The 27587-nt window shown below is 35.6% G+C and overlaps 1 protein-coding gene across 1 annotated transcript in view; it reads right to left on the bottom strand.

Moving 5' to 3' along the window:
• Nucleotides 1-27587, bottom strand: part of LOC128571765 (bifunctional heparan sulfate N-deacetylase/N-sulfotransferase 3) — a 202940-nt gene that overhangs the window by 21049 nt on the left and 154304 nt on the right. Inside the window, exons 7-9 of the mRNA XM_053571469.1 lie at nt 14067-14249; nt 11643-11739; nt 80-203 (exon numbers count right to left, since the gene is read on the bottom strand). Of these exons, the coding sequence (XP_053427444.1) occupies nt 80-203; nt 11643-11739; nt 14067-14249 (404 nt within the window). The remainder of the gene's footprint in view (nt 1-79; nt 204-11642; nt 11740-14066; nt 14250-27587) is intronic.

Below are 27587 nucleotides of genomic sequence, written 5' to 3'. Positions count from 1 at the left end.
ATGTTACTAAGTATTAGTGCTAAGTTTACACTGTGCACAGTACATATACTTTTAGATTTATACTAATAACCCATCTTACCAATCAATCCCCCTGTGGTAGTTATTTCTATTAAAGAACTGTACCTCCTCAAAGGTTTTTGGGCTGGGGGAGTTACTAAGGATGGATGGATGCATGACCAGGAACAAATACAAAGCAGTGGTACCTGAAAAGACAAGAGAGGTTTAGAAATTAATTAAATAAAAACAGTTTCTTACTATTAGCACTTCACAGTCGTTCATAAATTAAACATTACAGTGATACATTCTAAGAAATCCTTGAATTAAACTGAATAGATAACAAGGCCTCTAAGAGAGGTAGATTCTAAAAAAGGAAGACAGTACGGTGTGAGAAGGACACGCCTGCTCTGGGGATTGAGAGAACTGGCTTTTCATCTCAGCTCCATCACTGATGGGGTCTGGGGTCTGGGCCTTTGGCTTTTAGCTTCTCTTTATCATCTTAATGGAAAGATCACTTGTCTTGCTTATTTTGCAGGTTTTCTCTGAGAATGAAAAGATGTAATGTGCCAGAAGACATTCTAACATTAATAAAGTAGTATATAAATGGAATATATCATTATTTAATATATTATATTACCAAAATGCAGAGATGGGGTTTCCCATGAAGTCCTTCATGAGGCCTATGAAAGCCAATTAAACTCAAGACAGAATTTAACCTTTCAAAAAGTGCGAATGTACTTATATACTTATAAAAGGTAGTAAAATTGTTTCAATTGCTAAATTTGATAAAAAAAAAATGCCCTTCCTTAGTGACATAACATAAAATTTGCATTTTATTGGAGAGAGAATGGAATATCACAGAGACCCATATATATCTGTGATTGTTGGTGAGTAAGGTTGTGATTTTTAAAAAAATGAGCAACAACATAAATTATAAAATTAGTATTTCATTAGCCTAAATTAGGAGGTAAAGGGTGTAGTTTATTCAGCCTGCTTAAGAGAAAGTAAGGCAGTTTTGGTTCAGTTTGTTAAAGATTTAACCATGTACTTGCAACATAAATAATATAAAAATATTTCTATGTATTCAGTACTCCTAAGAGAGAATTACACTCTCTGGTTTCTAATTCTCTACTCTAATGTAATTTACACTGTTATACAATCGGTAGCTATAAGCAATAATCGCACGTGTCCTTATAATCTTTCTCCCACTTGGAGAAATTATTATTTTAATTTTGCTTATAAGAATGTTGCCATTTGTACAAAGGTTTGAATTTTCTTATCTCTCTGATAAGCTTTATTTAGTATTATGCTTAAATCTACCATATTTACACAATAGAAAATAGCTTAAAATAACTCTATCAACAGCAATATTGTCCAAAAAATGATTCTCATTTTTATATATCCGAGCTAAACAATGAATACTTAATCTACAATCATAAATTACTATAGGAGATGAAATATAGTAAGCTATGATTTACAAAGCGAAAATGGTTTTCATAAGCTTGACTTACAATAGTGGTCCTCAAACTTTAGCATGCATCAGATTCACCTGAAGGGCTTGTTAAAACACAGATATCTGGGCCGTATCCAGAATTTCTATTCAGCAGGTCTATGAGATGACCCTCAAATTTGCACTTCTAAGAAGTTCTCTAGTGATGCTTATGCTGCTAGTCTGGTTACCAACATTTGAGAATCATAATCTCAGAACAAATGTGAAACAATATCTAAAACTTAATAAGGAAAATATGCTCCTTTACTTGAAATCCACTGTGAACTAGAAAGAGGACATTCTTTGAAGTCAGGTAAATTCTAGGATCAAGAGTTTATTTCTAGTACTTACCAGTTGTGTGAATTTGGACAAAAAATATTTAACCCATCTGAGTCTCACTTTTCATGTCTGTTTAGTGGGGAAGAAAATATTTCACTATCCGGGTTTTATAAGGGCCACGTGAAATAATATACATGAAAGTACACAAAAAAGTGTTATAACTGAATATTTTAAAAATACTTTAAAGAATAATAATTTTATTAAAATATAGTTTAGAATTATAATATTATTATAATACATAAAATAGAATTATTATGTAATATATAATAATATATTAAGTATATTTGTTCATGCATCAATTATATAATTGAGATATAATTCAGAAAACTGAAAATGGAAAAGTAACTTTTTTAAACTGAAAAGAGTCAATCCTTGTGGAAACAGGAAGTATGACTATTATAATGTGAAAAAAGAAAATAGATTAATTTCTTTTTTGCAACAAATGAAAACATTATTTTCTGAATTTTATTTTTAAGGATTATAGTAAATCATATTGCTTGTTTTTAATATTATTTATTTATTTATTTACTGAGATAGGGTCTTGCTCTGTCATCTGGACTAGAATGCAATGGCATCATCATAGCTCACTGCAACCTCAAATTTCTGGGCTAGGCTTAAGTGATTCTCCTGCCTTGTCCTCTTAAGTAGCTGGGAATACATGTGTATGCCACATGTCTAGCTAGTTTTTCTACTTTTTGTAGAGAGGGGGTCTTGCCATGTTGCTCAGGTTGATTAATAGGCTTTATGACCAACATTAATTAGATGAAAATAAAAGATGAATGTAGGGTGGTGCCTGTGGCTCAGTGGGTAGGGCGCCAGTCCCATATACCAAGGGTGGCAGGTTCAAAGCAGGCCCTGGCTGAACTGCAACAAAAAAATAGCCAGGCGTTGTGGCGGGCGCCTGTAATCCCAGCTGCTCAGGAGGCTGAGGCAAGAGAATCGTCTGGGCCCAGGAGTTGGAGGTTGCTGTGAGCGGTGTGACGCCATGACACTCTACCGAGGGCAATAAAGTGAGACTCTGTCTCTACCAAAAAAAAAAAAAAAGATGAATGCAATGTAATTACTTTGCCTCATCAGCAAAAGGTATATTTTAAGTTACCAGTGGTCAACAAATTGTTAAGTGGTGTTTTCTGTATTCTTTCTTTACCTAGGTGTGAGGTCGGACAGTTAAGTTGGTGAACTCATCCTAGAAAAAGTGCTACATAACTTATTACTGAACATCACTACGGTCAGCAGATGCCAGAGGAGTACTTTGAAGGTGACCATAGTGGTATTCAGTAAATGAGGTATGTAGCCCTTTTTCCAGAGAGAGTTCTCCAACTTAATTATCACACCTTGTACAACCTATGCCCATTTTAAAAAAGAGTTCCAAAATTGTTTTGGAGGGTGGACTAGGCACTGGAGTTGATGTGTAGCTTCCTGAGGGGAGTGCTTTGAAGGTGACTGCAGTGATATTCAACAATGAGGTATGTAGTACTTTTTCTAGGATAAGTTCACAAACTTAATTGTCTGAGCTTGCATATTCTTAGATCTGAATAAGCTGTCCTGTGTGTATATTTTGTGGTTGTAACTCAACTATATAATCACAAATATACATTTAAATAACCACCCAAATAACCACCCAATTTATATTTTTGTCAGTCTTAGCATGCAAAAATATTTGAATATTCAGATAATTAAAAATCTCTGCAGAATTATCCAGAAAAATACTTTTGACAAAACTATACTTAAAAATGAAGCTATTTAATTCTCATGTAGCTGACACAAGGAGATATTTTTGTCTAATTAAAATACTAATTTTACAAAATGTTGATATATACAGCAGCATGAATGAATCTCAAAAGTATCATGTTAATGAAGAAGTCAAACACAAAAGATTACACACTATAACCTTCCACAGTGGCAGAAAGTAGTTGCCTATGGCTAATATCATGGGGCATAGCATGAGGGAGAATGTCTGCAAGGGGACATAGAAAAACTTTAATAGGGAGCTGTTCTATATGAGCTACAGGCGCCCGCCACAGAGCTGTTCTGTATGTTGAATATAGTAGTTGTTACACAACTATGCACAGTTTCCACAATCCATTAAATTGTACATTTAAAATTGGTGAATTTTATTCCATGTAAATTATACCTCCATAAAACTGGAAAAAACCAATTTTTATAAAAATTCTCTTCCGTAGGTAAAATGTCATATCCAAATTGTAACAAATACTTGGAAAAACACTTGAGTTTAAGATTACAAGTAAACACTCTGACATCTAACCGTCATATCATATTAAAATGTCTGCATATCCATCATCACTCGAGAGGAAGTATACTCTGTAGAGGTTTCTGAAGCAAACTGATATAGTAAGCTTTAATATGTGACCTGTAAGTACATGGTTATGTGATGAAAGTGGGAATTCATTGAGGATACTTTAGTTTAAATGATTTCTTAGTTGCCTCTTGACTTTAGATAGATAAGGATGAAATAAAATAAATAAGGGCAAGAAAGGCATTTGTCATATTTATTATTGTTTTCAGATTGACATTTGCAAAATGGACTAAGGAAAAATGAATAGACTAAACTCCCTGATTACATTGCATAGAATTCTACTCAGGTATTTCTAGAGAGATGATGAGAGAAAACATATTCCCTATAGCAAATAATATGATTGAAATGGCTGTTTTCTGTGACTCCAGCATCCGAGGGTTGCTAAAAATTTATCATGTAGAATATAACATGAATGTCTAGCATTTTAAAGCTTTCTCTGGACTTAATTTTAATATCAATTCTTAGAGAAACAAGGAATTTTTGAGAAAGAAATATATGCCAATGTTTAAAAAGGTGCCCAAGGTTTCTCCTGGGTATGAATAAATATCTTCCTTAGCACCAAGTTTTGTTTATGTTTAGGAATTCTGCTTGTCAAATGTCTTTTAGACTTTTAAAAATAGTTATCTCTGTAAGAAATAGTTTATCGATAAACTATATCAGGAAGATGGCAGCCTAAGGGACTTTTTTTTTTGAAAATGTATTTCAAACTTAAGATCCCCATAGACTTCCCCCCCAGAAAACATGCCCCATATAAGCCAAACAGCCTTGTGTCCTCCCAGGCCTCAGAGGCAGCTCTAGCATAAATAAACACTGGTACATACACACTCAGGCCAGCTGAGCAGCTGTGTGCCCATGTACTGGGCTTGAGAAATAGCCCTGTGGGCCACTCCTGGCAGACAAGTGCCCAGGATAGCTGAGAAGCTTTGAGATTGAGTCCTGGATGTAAGAAAAGGTTCACTGGGCTGCCTCTAGCCAACACATCTCTAGGCCAGTTGAGCAACTATGTGCCCACATCCTGGGCCTGAAAGACAGTCCCGTAGGTTGCTCCTGGCAGGCATGCACCCCAGGCTGGCTAAGCAAATGTGTGTCCATGCTCCCGGGAAGAATAAAGCTCCATAGCCTCAACCCCAGCAAGCTGACCCCAAGTTAGCTGACCCATGATGTGCACACATGCGCCACCAACTTGAGAAACAGGTCAACAAACTCATCTCTGGCAAAGTAATACCACTGCCACTACAAATTCTCTTAGCCTAGACCACTGAGACACTTGAAATCATCACTACTGTGGCTTACAGATGAAGAAACTACACAGAGACTACTGGATGCATCCACTACTGCATCCAAGTCAATTCACCCTATGAAATCAATACCTAAAAGTCCATTCATAAATAAAAGTCCTTCACTGTAAAATCTACTCCATAAAATTGGAAGAGCTGGCTTTTCAACTGGATGTACAGAAATCAACATAGGGGCACATAAAAATGAAAAAAACAAGGACACATGATACCACTCAAGGAAAACAGTATTTCCTCAGTAACAGACCCTAATCATAAGGAAATATATAAAATTCCAGGAAAAGAATTCAGAGTAATAATTTTAAGAAAACTCAGTTAAATACAAATAATATAGATAGACAAGTCAATAAAATCAGGGAAACAATTCATGATATAAATGAGAAATTGAATAGAGATACATATATAAAAGAACCGAAAGGAAATCCTAGAACCAAAAGAATTCAATGGATGAAATAAAAAATACAATTGAGAACTTCAACAAAGGACTAGATCAAGCAGAAGAAAGAATTTCTGTACTTGAAGACAGGTCTTCTGAAATAGCACAGGACTTTTTTTTTTGGACAAAAAATAGTGAAGGACTTTTTCTTAGACAAAAAAGAAAAAAGAATGTCAAAAAAGAATGAAGGAAGCCTACAGGATTTATGAGATACCATTAAGAAAACAGATATTCGTGTCATGGGCATTCCAGAAAGACACAAGAAGATAAAAGATGTGGAAAATATATTTAATGACCTAATAGCTGAAAATTTCCTAATTCTTGGAAGAAAGATGAATATCCAGCTCAAGGCATCTCAAGCCCCAAATAGATTACACCCAAGCTGGCCCTCTCTAAGGTACATTATAGTGAAACTGTCAAAAGTCAAAGAAAGAATTTTAAAATCAGCAAAAGAAAAAAGTGTCAAATTATAAATATAAAAAGTCCATTAGACAAATAGTGGATTTCTTAGTAGAAATCTTATAGTCTTGGAAAGAATGTGATGACATAATCAAACTACTGAAAGTAAAGAAAACAATCCTTCAGAAACAATGGAGAAATAGGATCTTTCATAGACAAGCAAAAATAAAGGAAATTCATCTCCATTAAACTAAACTTACAAGAAACATTCAAAGGAGTCTTACATCTAGAAGTAAAAAGACAATGACCACCATCATGAAAACATAAAACTATAAAATTCACTCTTAGAGTTGTTACACAAAGGAGAAAGAGAAAGAAAAACATTCAACTGCAAACATAAACTATAAGAGAGGAATTAATGAAGAAAGGCTATACAAATGACCAGAAAGTAATCACAAAAATGACAGGAGTAAGTCCTCACTTATCAATAATAACTCTGAATGTAAATGGATTAAATTCCCCGTTTAAAAGATATAAACTGGCTGAATGGATAACAGGACAAAATCTAACTATATGCTGCCTACAGAAAGTCATTTCAACTTTAAAGATACATATAGACTGAAAGTGAAGGTACTAAAAAGATATTCCATGCTTTAAAAACCAAAATGAGCAGGAATAGCTGCACTTATATGTGTAACAGATAAGATAGACTTCAAACCAAAAGCTGTAAAAAGAAACAAAGGATATTATATAATAATAAAGAGATCAGTGAGAGAATATTACAACTATAAATACAGTAAAACCTCTGTAGGTTCATCACCAAAGGGACTGTAAAAAACTGGACAACATATGTAGGTGGTCAACATATGGAACTAGGCCTGCTGTACTGATACATATATGTGTACATTTCCAGTCTATGAAAATTAGGTCAACTTAAGGAGGTGGTCAATGTAAGGAGGTGATAAACTATGTAAGTTCTAGGGCATTTATGCACTCAACACTAGAGTACTTGGATATATAAAGCAAATTTCACTAGATCTAAAGGGAGAAATAGACTACAATATAATAAAAGTTGGGGACTTAAAGACCCTATTGTCAGCACTGGACAGATCATCTTGGGAAAAACTAAAAAAGAAATATTGAATTTAAACTGCATTGTAGACCAAATGGGCTTAATAGATATTTGTAGAACATTTCGCCGAACAGCTACAGAATATGTACACAACTTTTCATCAGCATATGGAGTATTCTCTAGAATTGATCATGTTAGGACACAGAATAAGTCTTAAAAAAAAAAAACAAACCTCATATGAAGTATCTTTTGTAAACACAGTGAAATAAGACTAGAAACCAATAACAAGAGGAACCTCAGAAAACTACATAAACACATGAAATTTAAGCAACATGCTCCAGAATGGTCAATAGATCAATAAAGAAATTAAGAAGGAAATTAAAAAAATTCCTTAAACAAATTTCCAAAACTTATGGGACAGTAAAGGCAGTGTTAAAGGCAAGTTTATAGTAATAAATGCCCACATCAAAAAAGTAGAAAGATTCCAAATGAACAATCCAACAATGTATCTCAGTGAATTAGAAAAGCAGAATAACCAAACCACAAATTAGTAGAAGGAAAGAAATAATAAAGTCCAGAGCAAAAATAAATGAAATTGAGACAAAAAAAAAAAAAAAAAGATCAACAAAACAAAAGGTTGGCTTCTTAAAATAAAAATGAAGTAAAAAAACCATTCATTAGACTACTGAAAAAAAGGAAGACTCAAATAAGCAAAATCAGAAACAAAAAAGGAGATGTCATGATGAATATCACAGAAATACAAAGGATCTTTAGATAATACTACTAAAAACAATTATATGCTGATAAATTTGGGAGCCTAGAGGAAATTAATAAATTTCTGGATATATACAATGTTCCAAGATTGAACCAAGAAGAAAAGAAAACCTGAGTAGACCAATTATAAGTAACAAGATTGAATCAGTCTTCCAACAAAGAAAAATCCATGATAGGACGACTTCATTGCTGAATCCTACTGAAGCTTTAGAGAAGAATTAATGCCAGTTCATCTCAAACTATTCCAAAACTTGATATGGCAGGCCTCTTCCTAATTCATTCTATGAGGCCAGCAAAATCCTGATACCAAAATCAGACAAAAGATCTCTTTCTCCGCTGCTCCTTCATCAGGGAACCCACTCCCACTTCCAACTCTCTTTGGAAGTGCTCTGAACTTTGTCTTTGTTCTTTCTAAATAAAATCTCTCTGTAAAAACAAACAAACATACAAACAAAACACAAAAAGACACAGATACAACAAAAAAAGAAAACTACAGACCAATATTCTTGATGAACATAGACACAAAAATCTTCCATGAAATATTGACAAACTGAATCCAACAACATGTTAAAAGGATAATACACCATGATCAAATGGGATTTATCCCAGGAATGTAAGGATGGTTTGACATATGCAAATCAATAGCATACATCAATAGAATGAAGGACAAAAAACATATAATTATCTTTTTTTTTTTTTTTTTTTGAGACAGAGTTTCACTGTGCCACCTGGCTACAGTGCCATAGCATCATAGCTCATAGCAATCCCCAACTTTTGGTCTCAAGTGATCCTCTTGCCTCAGCCCCTAAATAGCTAGAACTACAGGTCCCCTCCACAACTAGTATTCCTTTTTTTTTTTTTCTTGCTTAAAACTCCTGAGCTCAAGCAATCCACTTGTCTTGGCTTCCCAGAGTCCTAGAATTACAGGTGTGAGCCACTGTGACCAGCCCTTATGATTATCTCAGTAGATGCAGAGAAAGCACCTAACAAAATTCAATATCCTTTCATAATAAAAATTCTAAATGTATTAGGTATAGAGGGAATGTACCTCAGCATAGTAAAGGCCATATATGACAAACCCACAACTAACATCATATTGAATTGTGCAAACCTGAAAGCTTTTCCTATAAGAACTGGAACAAGATGAAGAAGTCCAGTCTTACCACTCTTGTTCAAGATAGTACTGAAAGTTTTGTCCAGGGCAATCAGGCAAGAAAAATAAATAATGGGCATTCAAATTGGAAAGAAGGAAGTCAAATTGTCCCTATATTAAAACCTGAAGACTCTTCCAAAAAACACTAAGAACTGATAAATTTGGTAAAGTTGCAGTATATAACTCAATATACAAAAATGAATAGTGTTTCCATATGCAAACAATGTAGTAGCTGAAAAATCAAGAAGGCAATCCCACTTACAACATTTACAAAAATATCTAATATCAAGTTAATCAAGGAGGTGAAAGACCTTTACAAGGAAAGCTATAAAACATTGATTAAAGAAACTGGAGAGGATATGAACAAATGGAAATACATCCTATGCTAACAGGTTGGAAGAATTATAGTTTTTAAAATGACCATACTATCCAAAGGAATCTATAGATTCAGTGCACTCTCGGTCAAAGTGCCAATAGCATTCTTTACAGAAATAGTAACCAAACCAAAATCTAAAATTTGTTTGGAACCATGAAAGATTTCCAATAGCCACAGCAATCCTGAGCAAAAAGAACAAAGCTGGAGGTATCACATTATCAGACTTTCAAGTATAGTACATAGCTATAGTAAGCAAAACAACATGATAGTGCCATAAAAATAGACACATAGACTAATGGAACAGACTACAGAACCCAGAAATTAATCTATGTATTTGTAGTTAACTGATTTTTGACAAAAGTACTGAGAATACTCATTGGGGGAAAAGGCCAGTTTCTTTAATTAATCATGTTAGGAAAACTAGATATCCATGTACAGAAGAATGAAACCAGTCCCTACTTCTCATCTTACATAAAAATCAATACAAAATAGATCAAGACCCTAAATACTATAAAGCTATTAGAAGAAAACACAGGGAAACATCTAACAGGGGATAAATATCCAGAATATGCAAGAAACGGAAACATCTCAACAGCAATAAATAAATAAATACAGTTAAAAATGAGTCAATGATATAAACAGACATTTCTCAAAAAAAGGACATATAAATAGCCAACAAATATATGAAAAAGCATAAACATCACTAATCATCAGAGAAATGCAAATCAAAACCACAATGAGGTATCTCATCCCAGGTAGGACGGCTATTATCAACAAGACAAAAACTAAGAAATTCTGGTAAGAGAATTATGGAGAAATGAGAACTCCTATAAACTGTTGGTGGGAATATAAACTAGTACTGCCACTGTGGAGAACAGCATGAAGGTTCCTCAGACAATTATGAATAGAACTACCGTATGATCCAGGAATCCCATTATTGGACATTTATCTGAACGAGGGGAAATTAGTAGATCAAAGCAACATCTGCACTCCTATGTTTACTGCAGCACTATTTACAAAATCCAAGACATGGAATCAACCTAGGTATTCAACAACAGATAGATAAATAAAGAACATGTGGTATGTATCTAATAACAACGCAATAGTATTCAGCCAGAAAAAGGAAGGAAATCCTGTCATTCATGGAGACATGGACGCAATTGGAGCGCCTTATATTAAGGGAAATAAGCAAGAACCAAAAGCTAAATGCCACATATTCTCATTCATAAGTGGAGGCTAAAAAAAGTTGATCTCACAGAAGTAAAAAGGGAAATAGAAGATACTCAAGGAGGAAGGGTGGGATGGGAAGGAATTTGTTAAAAATACAAAATTACATCTAGATAGGGGAAATAAGTTCTAGTGTCCTATGCCATTGCAGGATGACGATAATTAACAATAATATACAGCTTCAAATCACGAGAATAAGGATGTCGAATCTCCCCACTACAAAGAAATGAATGTTTGAGATGATAAACGTGTTAATTACTGTAATCTGATCACTATACATTATATGCATCAAAACATCACTACGTACCCAATAAATATGTTCATTCAATTGTGTCAATTAGAAAAAGAAATACAGTATTTAAAAAATTTAATTGAAAAATAAACAGGTGGAATTTGTTTAGAAACAAAAGATCTTTAGATACAAAATAACATGCGCCACCAAATTGGCTGCTGGATGTTTAAACTGTGTGACATCTATTTAAGGTATTATCTCATCCGAGTTAGGATAGCTATTAGCCTTTTGGTTTTAACAAATTCCTCCCTAGCCCTTATATTTCATCTAATAACATTAAGTGTTCTTTTCACTTTAAAAAACATTTTGACAAGCATTTAAGTATGTTATTGAACTCCATGAAGATTATGTCAGAAAAAAGCATGTTATTCATTCATCAACATTTATAGGAAGTTTATAAATTGTGACAAGACTTTATTGTTAATTCATCAGGATTTTTATACTGTTTGGGAAATAATAATGTAAAATGTTCTCACCGGTTTTCTGAGGTCCTATTACCAAGAATTTTGGTAAGCGATCACAGGTTTTTTCTTTAGACCAAATGTCTCTGTGGCGTTTGTCATCACAAGGATTCTAAATGGGAGAAGAATTTAGAGAGGTATTTGTGTGTGTGTGCTAGCTTTTCCAACTTTGGCCCTTAAAAGTTATCCTAGGAAACAATGGGATAAAAAAAATGAGGCTAAAAGCCTAACGTGGCATCACAAAAGCTTTCAAAATACTCCTTTCCATCCTGAAGTAGAGAGTTTGCTGAGGAGGTGGGGGAGGGGGATATTTCCACTTTGGTAAACAAGCCTCAAAGCTCTCAGTTTGTGTATATATATTTATATTTACTACTTGCTGTTTCAGGTCTTAATTTTTGCTTTTTTCTTTTTAATAGTGAGCTTTGTAGGGGAGAGAGTATGTTTCCTGCTAACCTAAAGGAAGATACACTCTCAGTATTCAATAAATAACTGAAATACAAGGTGTCATATTTTTACTCTAAGTAACTTTGAGCTTTCTTGCTGTGCTTCCATTCAAAGGGATGGAAATCTGCCCATGATAAAACTATTTAAAGAGACAGCATATTCCTTTCAGGTTCCTTCAAAGGTTGTAAATACAAATCTAAAAATGTAACTTTACAGATTATGATGATAAAAAGTGCTAAGATTTAGCAAAAGCACAAAAATAAAGGGGAATTACTACCTTAGGAATTCTGCTTTTGGTCTGTAATACTTAACACCAACCCTCACTGTGAGAGATATAGCTACACCACCCTTCATTTTAACTGCAAAGTGCATTATGTGGAAAAGAGGAAAGAATTAAAGTACCCTTTAGTATTATTTCAGAAATGGGCAAACAGGACCACTCTTATTTCTATTCAATTAATACTGCAGATACGTGAAGTTAAATTTAACCTCCGCTTATTATAAGCAGAGGATGGTATGACTAAAGTGAGAATATTTTTTTTGGCTGCTGTTCTGGAAAAAAGTTACCATAAACTTGTCACCTGAAAAAATAATGATTTCAGTTTAAAAACTGTGTAATTTGTTCCAACAATGGAATATTGAAACTTACTTCATGTCTGCTGTAATATATATTAGCAGGAAAATGCCATATCTTTCAATGGCTAACGTTAGGTGATGTTTATACTGATTAAGAAGAAAAGATGCTTTAATATAACAACTGAAAAGTAATATGCAGTCCTAAGTCCACAATCACTGACTTTATCCTACCAAATGTGAAGCTATATTTCTTCTTGGAGCTATCTGTGCTCAGGAGGTTCACAGTTCAAAGCTGAATGAATTGACTGTAGAGTTCAGAGTTAAGCACAACTTTAATTGGTGAAGCTTTCTGAGTTTTATAATACTTCTGAAGATTGATGGTATGTTTTACCATGAACTTGGTATGTAACTATGGTAGCATTGAGAACAGTGATTAAGAGCACAGTCTCAGGGGCCAGGCAGGCCTAGACCTGATTCCCACTCTGCCACACATTAGCTTTGTGACCTTGCATAGTTGACTCAGCCTTTCTGTGCCTCCGTTTCTTCATCTGTAAAATGCAAATAATTAACTGTACTTACTACATAGAGCAGTGGTTCTCAACCTCCCTAATGCCACAGCCCTTTAATACCCTTCCTGTGAGTCGTGACCCACAGGTTGAGAACCGCTGACATAGAGTATTTGTGAGGATTAAATGAATTAACATACGTAGATCGCCCCGTCTGTCATATTGTAAGCACTATATAACTGTTTGGAAAAATTATCACTTCACACAGATCATGGAGAGGACAATTCAACTTCAAATGTAATTCTATGACACATAAAATGCTAGAACAGTTTGAATATGCCAAATTAATGTGATATTTTCTCTTAATTAGCTCAGTGATTTTCCCTTGAAACACTTACCCCTGTGTCCAATGTAATCCCCAATTAATACTTTCGAAAGTTGCCCATACTCTGTGGCTGCTGGTGGGCTTCATGGCTCAGAAGGCAGATGTCAGTTCTGAACACTTCCCAGAAGCTCCTCTACTGTGATTTAGTCATTGGACATGGGGATATGCTCAAGGTAGACCAGCTGGCTGCCTGTCATTTGCCATCTTCTATTCTTTCAACTTGATGCCACCTGAAAACTGATCCTTCACTCCTCATTGAAACATTATATACTTTACATCCACTGTATCCCTCACTGAGCTTTCAGAATGCCATAGTTTCTAATGGGCAAGAGAACAGAGACTTCGGCTCAATATGTAGTGATTATGTTATACTACAATTCGAGACATAGTTTCTCAAATCTACTAACATTTACAACATATACAGCTTTTTCTCAGCTACCTTTACTTTTCATATGTGGATTATGTCACAGAACTATAAAATATGTTTCTGGATTTAATTATTTATGACAATAATTGAGCCAATCATACCTGCCAGAGAGGGTCTTTTTGATCGGGAAATAGCTCAAAATACTTGTAAGCCAGTTGCACTGGAGGCAGAGTCTGAAGTCGCAGGTTGGTCCAGCTGTGCACGAAGTTGGCCAGATTAACAAATGTATACAGTCCCAGCCGATCGTTCCCGTAGTTGGACAAATGGGTCATGAAAATGCTGATCTGGAAAAGGCAAATGAAGATCAGAGTAAACATCAGTTACTAACACTAGAGGGCAGTGTAATCACAGAAATGCTAGGTTTTTCCTTCAATGGTCTTTGTACAGGGTTTCAGTTCATTGCATTATTTTGAATTTTGGATATATCCCCCAAACTCTCATTATATTATATTAATGAATATTAGAGGATTCTTTGGCCGCAAGATTTGATTAGCATTTTTTTGAATATAATATATTTCATGACAAAAAATGAAATCAACACCTCATGGGATGCCACAGACCCACCCACGTTGGTACAAGACTGATGTTGAATGGCATATCCTAGATGGCCTCACGATGTGTGAACTATTAATCATTTGAAGCAGCACTCCATCAAACTGGGATTTTTTAATTTTAATCTACTTAATTCGGTTTATACTATAGAACTTCAAATTAAGGTATAAGATACAAAGAATTGATACTATCATTAACTGAATGTTCTCTATTTGCATTTCTTAGAGGCTCTAATAACAACATGCTGGTGCCTGAGTTTTACTAAAATAACTATTAACCATTTTCCATCAGTAGTACTGTCAAACCTGCTTTCATCTTCTTTGGGTCCATTATTCCCAGAAGTATAAAATACTTCTTTTGAGAAAATTGTTCAATGCTTGTCTAGATAAAATTGACTCTTCTGGTGGAAGCAGCTGACCTAGATTGAATCATGCATTTTTTTAATTTTGTTGTGAAAAAAAATTATAGGAAATGTGGGCAACGTTTTATAAAATAAATTTTAATTCTGTAGATTTCAGTAAATTGATCTGTGTTGTAGATGTACAATCGGTATTATTAATGTTACTGTTTTGAGAATGCAAATAATATTGTTGATTAGTTGTTGACAAATGGAAAGAATTCTTCTGCATGAGATCATGAGATTTTTAATGTCAGAGAAAACCATTGTGGTATTTATACTGCTATAAAAAATCATAAAAATAATTCATGTTATAATAGTACTTTCTGAAGATACTATATGATATCATGTGAGTGAATAGTAATAATGGTTATTATAATCATCATGATAATGAATATATTATGTAACAAGTCCTTCATTAAGAAGCTAAAAGAAATATTCAAGAACATTCATTGGGGTAAAATGACAGAGAAATAGTCATATTAAGGTTTGACATGACAAATAAGAAAAAATATAATCGCAACAATAAGAGAAATATAATATCCTATATTCTATAGAACAAATCTTGCAGGCTTTCACATGAAAAGTTTCAACTGTGATCAACAATATTTAATTGTGTATATTATTCACCCTGCCAGAACATATTAAATCTTAGAATTTTTGCAAACAAAATACTTTGAGAATGATTTTAAATAGCTATCTATAGTAGCAGACTAACACAACCATGGAATTGTTAAGTAAGACATTTTACCTTTTGGGGGGATCTTGAAAAAATGTAACCTTCTGTTTAGTTTTTTGTAGTAGCTTAAATTTTGTGACTTTTTAAATATCCTCTTTTTCTCCTTCAAAACTTATAAAACATTAGACAATTGGGAAACTTATGAAAATTATTTTTAAATTCCAAAATTCTTTTCTAATGTCTGCTCGATGAAGTGTTTACTTACTTGTTTTGTAAGCCACATTTTCCAATGTAGCTTAATAATAAATAGCAATATGATAATTCCATGTTGCCTTTCTCTTAAACAAATTTTTAATGTAACTTTAAAAATAAATGTATTTTAACCTAATGGGCTACTAGTTCAAATTTGTTACTTTATTTTTATGAAAGATATTCAATAAGTCTATTTGTGTCATATTTCACTTGAATTATATCTGCATTGGACAGGAAATGGGACACTTAGATACTACATGACTTCATATTCCTAATACATTTAAACTCCATTTGAATTCACTTTTAAATTTCAGAGCACATTTTATTCTGTGACAAAGCAGAGAGCCACTTTTCTACCCTCATGACTATTGAAAGCAAAAAAAAAAAAAAAAGAAAAAGAAAAGCTACTCTTTCTGATAAAGACAGTGGCAAATCAAAATGAGTTATGAGTTAGGTACTGACCTTGCTTTCAATGAAATTGAACCTAATTTGCAAGAATTAAGGAGATACTTGCAAGGTGTTGAACCTATGAAAGAAAACCATTTAGCCTCTAAGCACGGAACCTCTCCCAGGTTTTTAGTTCTATTTTTACATTTCCATTTTATCATAATGCAAAGTGCCCCATAAGTGAAAGGACTGTTTCAAAGTGATATTTTTGTAATGTGTGTTACTTTATGACTCTTTTAGACATTGGACGCAAGCCTGGGATTTGTTTTGCGCTCCTAAAGAAATACAAGCCATAAAAGCAGTATAATTTGTCAGAACATTAAACACTTTAATTTCTTTTTACACTATTTTTTTAAATTAATCACAATATTCTCTCTAGACACGTGATATTGCACATCTTTTGCTGAACATGTAATGTGTCCAAGTTTTCTTCTTTCTTTTGTAGTCAGGAAGGTATGGACAATAAGCAACAGGATTGGTGAGAACAGATACACATAGAAGGAGAATGTTTGGGTCAAAAAGTTAGCTTGCTTCCAAACAGCCTTTATTCCTCACCTATGTTCTGACCTAAGCCATTTATAACGTCACTTCCCTCTGGGCAATTCCTCACCTGAAAACAATTTATGTACAGCATAGAAAGAAACCAAAAAGAAAAAAGAAAAAAAGGAAAGCTTGAAAAGGCTACCACTTCAAACAAAGTAGATATTCATCTTTTCCTAGATCTATTAATTGTATCAATAGTTTTAAATATTTTATTATTATTATTATTTTGTAGAGACAGAGTTTTACTTTATGGCCCTCAGTAGAGTGCTGTGGCTCATACTGCTCACAGCAACCTCCAACTTCTGGGCTTAGGTGATTCTCTTGCCTCAGCCTCCCAAATAGCTGGGACTACAAGTGCCTGCCACAATGCTCAGCTATTTTTTTGTTGCAGTTTGGCCGGGGCTGGGTTTGAACCTGCCACCCTTGGTATATAGGGCTGGCGCCCTGCCCATTGAACCACAGGCGCTGCCAAAATTTTTTATTATTTTTAATTCATAAGATTAGAGGGTACACATGTTTTGCTTTTATACTCTGTTTTTATACAGATTGAGGCAAATAAGAGATATGTTTATAATTTTAAGAGTGTTTCAGAACTGAGGTTTCATTTTTGGTTTGTATTTTTAAAAAGATAGTATGGGTCAAAAATTAATTTTATTATATTATCCTCAGAGATTCCAATGAGAAGAAAAATGTCAAAAGAAGTTACGCTTGCATTTATTCATTTTTTTGTTGCTATAAACATACTATAAGTAATTAGTTATCGAAAAGACTAAAGAGCTGCTTAACACTCAAATCACTGGATACTCTGCCAGAGTCACAAAGTTTATTTGATTAACAATTGAAAATATTCTTTCTAGCTTGATAGAAATATATATGTATAACAAGATAATACATATGTATACTTATCTGTGAGTTTTTTTTCTGTAAAAGGGAAAAGGTAAATGCTTAACACTGCTATACGTACACTAGTATTTATGAGAAAGGAAATAGACATTGTTCATCAAAGTTTAAGAAAAATATGAGAAATTTATCTATACTTTTCAGCATTAACCCTGCAAATCTATTACATTCGAGGTATGGGGGATGCATGAATCACAACCAAGAATACACCAGAACATGGGTTCTGGTGCAGAAGCTGTTGACGAGGCAGTAACTGTTGTCTTTCTTTTGAGAAGGTCGGGGAGAGGAGAGAGGAAATAGTTCATGACCATGCTGCTCAGTTCAAATGCAGAGATATTTTTATGATTATCCTGCTATTTGCCAGATGCTCTGCCTAGTGCTGGGGCTGCACATACAAAAATGATGCTCATTCTTTTCACTTTTGTTCATGAAAAGATTCAGAATTCAAAAGGTGTAAAAGAGTTTACAGCGAGGAAAGTATCCCTCTCCCCTCTGTCCCTCAGCCACCCGGTTTTATTTTGTTTTAGTATCCTTCTGGGTGACCAAAGATTCAAAAGCTTCAGCCCACATACAAATCCCCTGGGAAGTTTTTAAAAGTTGTAATTGCTGGGATCTGTACTCAGAGATTTCATTTTCTTGGTCTGGAGGGGACTCTGGTACCTGCATTTCATGGAATTATCTATCCACAGTGGTCCTGATGCAGGTATTCGTGGAACACAAATTGAGAAAATTTAGCTAGACTGTTTTCCCAGAGAAATGTTTATTTCCCATAGAAATGTAGATATTTATTCCCATAGAAAAGATTCAGATCACTTAAGCCACTGGTTGCTCTGTAGTGGTCCTTTTGAGTACATTTTTAAAAAGAAACATGTCTTGTTACGTTCATAAATATATTTCAATGTCCTAGACTTAGAACTGTCCCTAGTATAAAAAATCAATTTGGTAAATGCCCTTGGCCAGGTCTTTTGAAGGCTTCTGTACTGCTGACAGATGTACAGAGGGGCAGGGAAGATTGCTAAAAAAAGAACTGGTTCATATAGACGTACGCAATTGGCCCCTAATTCCCTTTCAAACCTGTTTTCTAACAAAGCAAAATTCTCTATTTCCATACCTCTCAGATGCATATTATTTTGTAACTTCTCCCTCCTCATCGTGATCCTTTTTACTTTATTTCACAGCATTTTAAAGGCTGTGGGAAGGACAAATATACTATAATTTACTTCCTGTTCTTCTTCCTCCCTGACTTAGAACTTCAGACCAGAAATACTTTTTTAGGGAAAAAAAATAAGGAAGCCACTTTATTTTTATAGGGCCGTGATCAAACTCCGACAAGTTTCATTTTTATCATGATGATAAATTCCATCACTAAGATTGTACTCTATCACGAGTATAACTCAGTCTGGAAAATAAGTAAAAGATTCGCAGCAGAATGTCTGTTCTAATGACATTCTTGGCCTGCATATCCCATTCTGTAATTTCCAAGTTCAAACGATCTAAAAGTTCCTCATTAGCTTTCGAATTAAATAAAATTCAGTGTGTCACCCTAAATTACTACATGGTCCCAGCTTACCTTTCCAACCTTACTTGCCGTGCCCTGTCTGTGCTCGGGGAAAACCACCCACTTGCCACCCTTGCTACTGTGTAGGGTTCCCTGGACTCACCTACCTCCAGGCCTTTGCCGTTTCTTCTCTCTGTAACACTCTGCCTCAGTTTTCTACTTACCCCAATCCTACGTAGCCGAAAGAGTTATATCCACCTTTTCAGATCTCCTTAGGCAAAGGCAATGTTTTAAAAACTTTGAATTCTAGAGGACCTTAGTTTTTGTCTTTCTGCTATTTTCTTAGTTTGGCTTATACTATGCTTTAAAAAAAATACTTGCTTTATCCATCTGTAGATTGTAAGTTGCTTGGAGGCTGGAAAGGGGCCTTTCAACTATTCTCTGAGCTGCCTGTGATTTAACAGCGTGCCTTGCGCTAGCACTTACAAAATTGGGAAATCTAGGGTCAGTTATTTCCTCAATGCTGTTCACTTTTAGCTTCATTAAAACTGTGGGCCGGGTGGCGCCTGTGGCTCAAGAAGTAGGGCGCCAGTCCCACATGCCGGAGGTGGTGGGTTCAAACCCAGCCCCGGCCAAAAAAACCACACACACACCAAAAAAAAAAAAAAACCCCAAACTGTGGGCCACCTCAACAATCTAGTCCTGTCTCTCTGGCTTTGTCCCCACTCACTCTGTCCTCTCTCCCAGCACTCTGCCTGCCTGGTCTCCACCTGTTTACTTACTTCCCTCTGTTTCCTGTGAACCATGTTACTTGTAAATAAACTATATCTTTATGACTTTGTCTTTGGCCTGCATAGTACAAAATATGGGCTCTGGCACCTACTAGCCCTATGATCTTAGCAAGTTATTTAAGCTCTCAGTACTTTAATTTACTAATCTAAAAGGCGGGGGAAGACATACTAATAGTAAGTACCTCACAAGGTTGTTACTGCAATTAAATGTAAAAAAAAAAAAAAACCAAAAAAACTAAAGCACTGCCTGTCTCATCATAATTGCTTAACAAATAGCTATTTGTTATTGCTCTATGACTGTTATTTTTGGAGAAATAACATTTCCCATTTATAGCTTCCTTCCAGCACCTCCTCAGCCTTATCAGCACAGACTTCCACCCTCTTGGCCCCCTCGTATTTTCGGCATCTACACATGTTCTTCTGATCACTTCCCCTACCAGGCAAGATTCTTTCTTTCTTTTTTTTTCGTAGAGACAGAGTCTCACTGTACCGCCCTCGGGTAGCGTGCCGTGGCATCACACGGCTCACAGCAACCTCTAACTCTTGGGCTTACGTGATTCTCTTGCCTCAGCCTCTGGAGCAGCTGGGACTACAGGCGCCCGCCACAACGCCCGGCTATTTTTTTGTTGCAGTTTGGCCGGGGCTGGGTTTAAACCCGCCACTCTCGGCATATGGGGCCGGCACCCTGCTCACTGAGCCACAGGCGCGGCCCAGGCAGGCAAGATTCTTTCATCAACGATTTGTACTTCTCTCCTCCCCTCAGATTCCTAAATCGTCTGCTTTCAGTGTTCTGCAAATCCGAGACTTTGGATGAGCTTTTCCATTTCATTACTTCACTCCCACATAGGGACTGTTGAGCAGCTAGACAGAAACATACAATGGGAGCTATTCTTATCATAGAAGCATATGGTCCTCAATCTCAATCGAATCCTTAGTACTCTTGGATATTCCTTTTATTTATTCTTTGTCGTCTTGCTCTTCAGTTCCCATCAGGAGCTGTTTCAGACTTTCACCCCTCTCTTGAGGTCTTCTGCATAATTCCCACTCTCACTAATCTCCCTGGCTAAGCATCCCATAACTGACACGGAGTGATGGTCATCAGTCAGGAATGCTTTCAAGCCCTTCCTCCTCTCCATACACATCTGTCTTCTGAAAATTCTTCCTGGCACTTGCCGGATCAGGCCAACATGTTCCATTCTATGCTCAAGCCTGACATACCTCCCAGTGCTTTCTGTCCCATCTACTTGGACTTCCGTGAGATCTTATTCTATCACTCATTCCTCTGTTTCCCTCTTTTCAATTCTTTCTATTGGTCCTTCTCTAATGCTCGAAAGCATGTTTGAGCCTCTCTCAGGTAGTTTTGTTCTTGAGATTTTATCTTTTCTAGCCACTGTCCTACCCAGCCAAGATCTTTGAAAGAACAGTATGGGGGTGCTGTCTTTTACTCCTTACCTTTGCTCATGTCTCAGCCCTTGTAACCTGGGTTGTCTCCACCACTCCACCAAAAATGCCTTCGCAAAGGTTAGCAATAGCGTCATGGATACTTGGCAATCGTTGTATTAACCAGTATGCTCCATTTGACACAGGTGACCACACTTAAAATGTTCTCCTTTCTATGATTTTTGGAAACTTTCTCCTAGTTTTCTTTCACCTATATATGTTACACGGATTCCTCTTCCTCTATGTTACCTTTAAACGGTTGGTGTATTTTAAGATTTCGTTTCTTACATGCTGTCTGTAGGTGGAATCATCACAATGATCCTCAACTCTCAAACTGACAACTTCACCTTTATTCTAAATTTTATACATGAATATGTTTGTTGATATTTCTATCTGAATATTACATCGCCATCTCACTTTCAGCATGGTTCAGTTGAACTCTTCATTCAATTTATGTTGTGCTGTAACCACTGTAGTAATAAGTTGTCTTGAGTTTTTATCTTTTCCTAAACTATGAGCTCACAAGGAGTAGAGACTATGTTATAATCTTCATTGTATCCATAGTCATATGTATGGTTCATTAAAGGAATGTTTGTTAAATGTAATGTAATTGCATAATAGGTTACTGATGTTTGTTGAATCAAATGGAAATCTACTTCATTATGGGTGGTGTTTCTGCTTTTAAAAATTGCACGTTAAAGGTAAAAAACAGCAAATTTAAAACACAAGGAGAAAAAAATTTCCACCTATTGCTTTTAAATGTATAAAATCTTATATTTATAATTTATATATAAAATATATTATTGTTTTTTAGGCTCAGCACCTGTACTCAGTGGTTAGGGTGCTGGCCACATACACCGGGGCTGATGGGTTCAAACCCAGCCTGGGCCTGCCAAACAATAAGGACAATAACAACAAAAAAATAGCTAGGTGTTGTGGTGGGCACCTGTGGTCTCAGCTACTTGGGAGGATGAAGCAAGAGAATCACTTAAGCCCAAGAGTTTGAAGTTGCTGTGAGCTGTGACATCATGGCACTCTACCTAGGGTAACAAAGTGAGACTCTGTCTCAAAAAAAAAAAAAAAACTGTTTTGTATATAAAATCTTGTATGTTTATGTTAAAGTACGGTATAACTTGGTGAATAGTGTTTGTTGCTTAGTAATATATCTTTAGCATTTTGCTAAGTCGTTAAAATGCTTTTAAAACATAGATATGTCTATTTTCATGGTTAAATATTAACATATCTTATATATCATCACAATCTACTCAATCAACTCTCTGCTCTTGGCCACTTGGTCTCTTTATAAGTTTTTACTGTTGTAAACACCACCAGATTGGTGGTCATTATTGATACATCTTGGTTTGTGTCTCACTTTATTCCTCAGAAAAATTTTAGAAGTGGGTGAAATTATAGGGTGGAGCAGAATGTGCATTTTAAATGCTGGTATCTTATGTGCCACCTGGCTTGGATCAGCTCACTGGCCCAGTTCCCTCAGCTTTATTCCTATTCACACGGGGCATGAATAGGAACAAATCATCAAGGAAAAGGCGGCCTACTGGAGTTCATAAATGGTGACAATCTATGTTCGGGCTCTGGAGAAAATTGTCCTCTTCATGTCAAATCACTGCTTTTCATTTTGCATGATTCTTGCTGGCTGGAAAGCATTATTTGGAAGCTGTGTTAGCTTTGACTATTTAGCTTTCAATCAATTACTAGTTACAGAGGAAAGAGAAACCAAACGTGAATGAAAAGCACTAAAAGAGGTAGAAAAATGGACTATTTTTCATCAGAGTAGGGAGGAGAAAATAATAATTTTCATTCCTTCGGATGAATTATTAGTGAGGATTCAATGAGATAATACATGTTGAGCACTCGGTAGAGTGTCTGACAACACTCAACAATACAGGCTACCTGAAAAAGATGCAGAAAATACTTACATTGGATAAAATACGATATTTAGACTGGTCTTAAAATTCTTGCCCCCAAGACAAATGTATTATAATAATTGGGTGTATTCTGAAGAAGACATGTGAGTAGACTTATAGTTTGGAGTTAATTTGGTTCTTGCCTCATGCGTAGAAAAAAAATAAGTCAGCCCTTTGGAGCATATTTCATCCTTTTTCTTTTTTTTCAAATCAGGTGCTCTATGAAGTTGTAGGATCATTCTTCCCCAGAGGTTATGGTTTACTCTTAATGGTGTATGATATTTTATTGGGCATTATTATTTCTTTTATCTACTTTTAATCTCAAAGTCTAGCTGCCTCTATCTGCTTTAATTATAAAAAGCAATTAATATAATTCAGTTTATGGCACGTTTCTCCCAAATTTCAAAGTTTCCAAGGTTATTTGAAATATAGATTTACATCCATTAATCATAATACCAGGCCATTATGATTAGCGAGATATTTTAAAATCTTACTTCATTTTTTAAAATTTATATTTGTATGTGTGTCTATAGTATAAAATGTTAACATAAAATGCCTTAATAAAGTAATACTAAAAATAATTGTGTAGCTCATATATTAAACAATTAGGATTCATAGGACATGATCATTAAAGTAACCTTATTGCTTTTTCCCACCGTCTCTTTAAAATTATTCAGGATGGGTTTTCCTTCACAGACTGGACTCCCTGGTCTCTTAAGGCATAGAAAGTTCTCATGTGGCTTTACGTTGCTAATGCAAATTTGATTTAGTAGTTTAAATCTCTGGTCCAGAAGATGATCAAAATTCCAAACTTGCTGCAGTATTAAATCATTTCTCACCCCCCACCCCCAACCCCCAAACCTGGGGCAGGATACAATCTGCAGGAGAGTCTGCCCGGTTCTCTTCTCCAGGGGATGAGTTTACTCCTCCTCTTGCTGAGGTTTCTGAGCCCATAGTATTTAGAGTCTGGGGATGAAGGAGGGAAAAAGGTGTGGGAGTTATCACTCCACTGCCATGAGATTGCATTTGGTTAACACCAAACCATCTGAGATCTTTGGAGACATCACTGCTGGAATCCATTGATATAGTTTCCTTTTCTGAGCCACAACCCACTCCTGTCCTTTGTCAGGAGCCCCCTTGAGCTGGGTCCCTTTTACAAAGGATTCCAGGATAATATTTCTAGGAAGAGTCCCACATCTGGGCGGTGGGCCTTGGTGCCCTTTGACCTGCCTTTAGAAAAGAGGGCTCAGAATGCCCAGACATGGCTCTCACCTTCCAACACATCAGCCAAGCCTTTGCTCTCCATGCCGTAGGGTGATGAGTTTGTGAGGAGGACACCAACCTATCGTGTCCCCCTCCACAGGAGTTCCTCTCAAGCTCTCTGATGACCCTCACGCCAGAGCTGAGTTGAAAGGCAGGGCGGGCACGCAGCCCTCTGTTCTCCCACGGGCAGTCGGATCATGCTTACCACGTAGCATGACTCTTTGCAAAAATCTCCACAAGTTCTCCTTAATTTCCATCAACTTGACCTTTTATCCCGGATAAGGGTGAGACGTTTGAAATTTTAGTGTAGTGGTACCTCTCACAGCTCACTTTGGTGTCTAATATCTTTTCATAGTTTTGTGCTATTACAACTATTTTATGCTAAAAATTACTTTCATTAATTTTATCACCTTCTCCAATGAGGGAAAAAAAGATGCCATTTGAATTTTTAAGGTTGAAATTCATTGAATACTGCTTTTCTACCTAGCTTGTACTCTTTTCATCATTTAAGAATCTCAAAGGAAAGTTCAAGTGCAGAATAATTTGGCAAAGGGCTCTTAACATTTGGAATGTGGAATCTGATAGCCTTTAAAGAAAAGCTGGAAGTCGACTGCTCTCAATTAGGCACAGGTTTCAAAGATACGGTGATGAGGTCAATGTAACTGAAAGCAATTTAGCTTAGAGCAGTTTTTCTTTTCCTATAATATCATGTCTCTCTTTTAATTTTTTTGGCTATACATTTGGAACTGCAAGTTCAGCCCTTTTATTACAAGCTAATGGTTGAGGACAAATTAGTATTTCTGTTAGGTGCCAGAAGCAATTCTATTGATTTTACGCATTGCTATAACTTTAGCTGCTGAACAAATATCTGGATGCCATGAATATGTCTCCAACTCTCAGGTCCGCAATTTGGGGTTAGTTTTGCCTTGTGTGCCTTGATCGTGCTCTCTGATACCGTCTCCACATCACTCTGAAAGACCCCATTGCAGTTATTTAGAGACCAGACAACAGCTGCTCTTGTTCTGTTAGGCTCCCAAAGTGACAGAATAATGCATATAGTTACACCTTATGATAGATTTAAAAAGCATTAAGAGAAATGCTTTTTTTTAAGCAGCAATATAGCACAAAGATTATATTCAATTTTGCAGTAAAAATATCTTCATTTTCCAGCAGAAAACATTTGCTTCTTAAAGTCACTGCCCCTACACCATAATGAAGATGAGAATGGAAATTAAATTAAACACCTCTCAAAATATTTAATTTAATTCTAAAATCCTGACAGAATACAAAACCATTTCTTCAAGAAAATGGACCCACATGAGAAACTGATTCTGGCTCACATGTGAATGAGATAAGTTTAAATAGTTACAAAGATGAGCTTTATCACTAGGAGGTTTTAATTAATTGTATTTGTAAGTTTGAAATCATCCTGGGGTGTGTGTGGGGTCAATGTACCAAATAAGTTTATTTACTTTGTTAATTAAGAAATGCTAGATTTTTTGAAAGCTAATGACTATTAAATATTCAAAAGCATTTATAATTCCACTTATTTAAGACAGCCCCTCAAATAACGTGGTTTTGTGAAATGAAACTTTTGAAGGGAGGAACAACCCCAAGGACAAGAATAAGCAATACTAAAGAACAAATGCTTGCTAGGTTTTGTCAAGGTCACCGAGATAGTGGTAACATTTGTGAGAGAGAAAATATCAGGGCTTGACTGGACCTAGGTAAGCCACATCTGTTTTGACTGAAATAAGACATTTTAAGAAATGAAGTTCAGCACAAAGATAATGCAAGTGAAATAGTTCTCCTGAGGTTTTGCAGGGATGAGAAGACTGACCCAGATATAAGAGTCAGCTAAGTTACCGTAGATAGACTTAATTAAAAGCAAGATACCTAGAAAGGCATTTCTGTAGAGATGGGGACAGACCAGAAATATAAAAAACTTCAAACCTTGAGTCACCACCTACTGACAGGCTGTGGCGTCTGGAGGGCTGGTTTAGCTGTAGTGAGAACAATACCATTCTAGGTGTTTCTACTTCTGGGGATAAAAGGGAATACATTCAAAAAGACTGTAACTAAACCAGGAATCTATTAAAACAATATTTTATAGTGGGAGACCCACATGTGGTTTATCATTTTTTACCTTTGCTCTAAATTATAAATCCTTTAAACAATATATTTATAGATTAAACCCATTTATAAGTAATACTGTTTGTGATGGGGAGTTACACTTTCTAAAAGTAAATTATCTTAGGAACTTGGTAAACCAGGTTGTTAAAAAGAAGCAGAATTTCTAAGTGTTTCTTTTCTAAAAATGTCACCCTTCCACGTCAGCAGCAGCTCCCAGAACTTCACACAAGAGGCACGGGGGATTAACGAGGTTATGAAATCCGAAGTGTAGATTCAGTCTTGACTAAGTGTCAACATTTCATAGTGACTTAAAGAAAAATTTCCAAGAATTTTTGCTTGAATATTATCACCACAAATCAGGCATCCTCAGACACGTTAGTATTCTGAAATCACTGCGAAGATTTCAACAAATGGTTTCCTTAAACACCAGTCTCTGGGGAATATTGCCTGCTGAATAAGAAAATTCACCTTGTTAGGGAGGGCAGATGGGTAACTGGTGTGGGAGGAACAGGGCAGGAGTCTCTTTCCCTCCTTGCTTTCAGCTGTGAAGGCAATTTCCAATAATTGTTTACATATATGCTCCATTCAAGCTTTATATAAAGCTCTTTTAGTTTGGAAAAAGTTGATTTTTTTAAACCATGAAATTACTTGTGTAACTGCAGATAAGAAAACAAATCTCTAGGTGTATAGTTGGCCCACTGGTAAAATTGAGATGATAATTACATTCCCTGAACATGATTTCTTAAATTCTCTTCCTGCTCAAAGCACACAAATCACCAGTCCTCCGCTTCATGCTCTTACA

The sequence above is a fragment of the Nycticebus coucang genome, chromosome 1 (assembly GCF_027406575.1).
Source record: "Nycticebus coucang isolate mNycCou1 chromosome 1, mNycCou1.pri, whole genome shotgun sequence".
Taxonomy (NCBI): Eukaryota; Metazoa; Chordata; class Mammalia; order Primates; family Lorisidae; genus Nycticebus; species Nycticebus coucang.
This window is presented reverse-complemented; position numbering and strand designations above follow the sequence as displayed.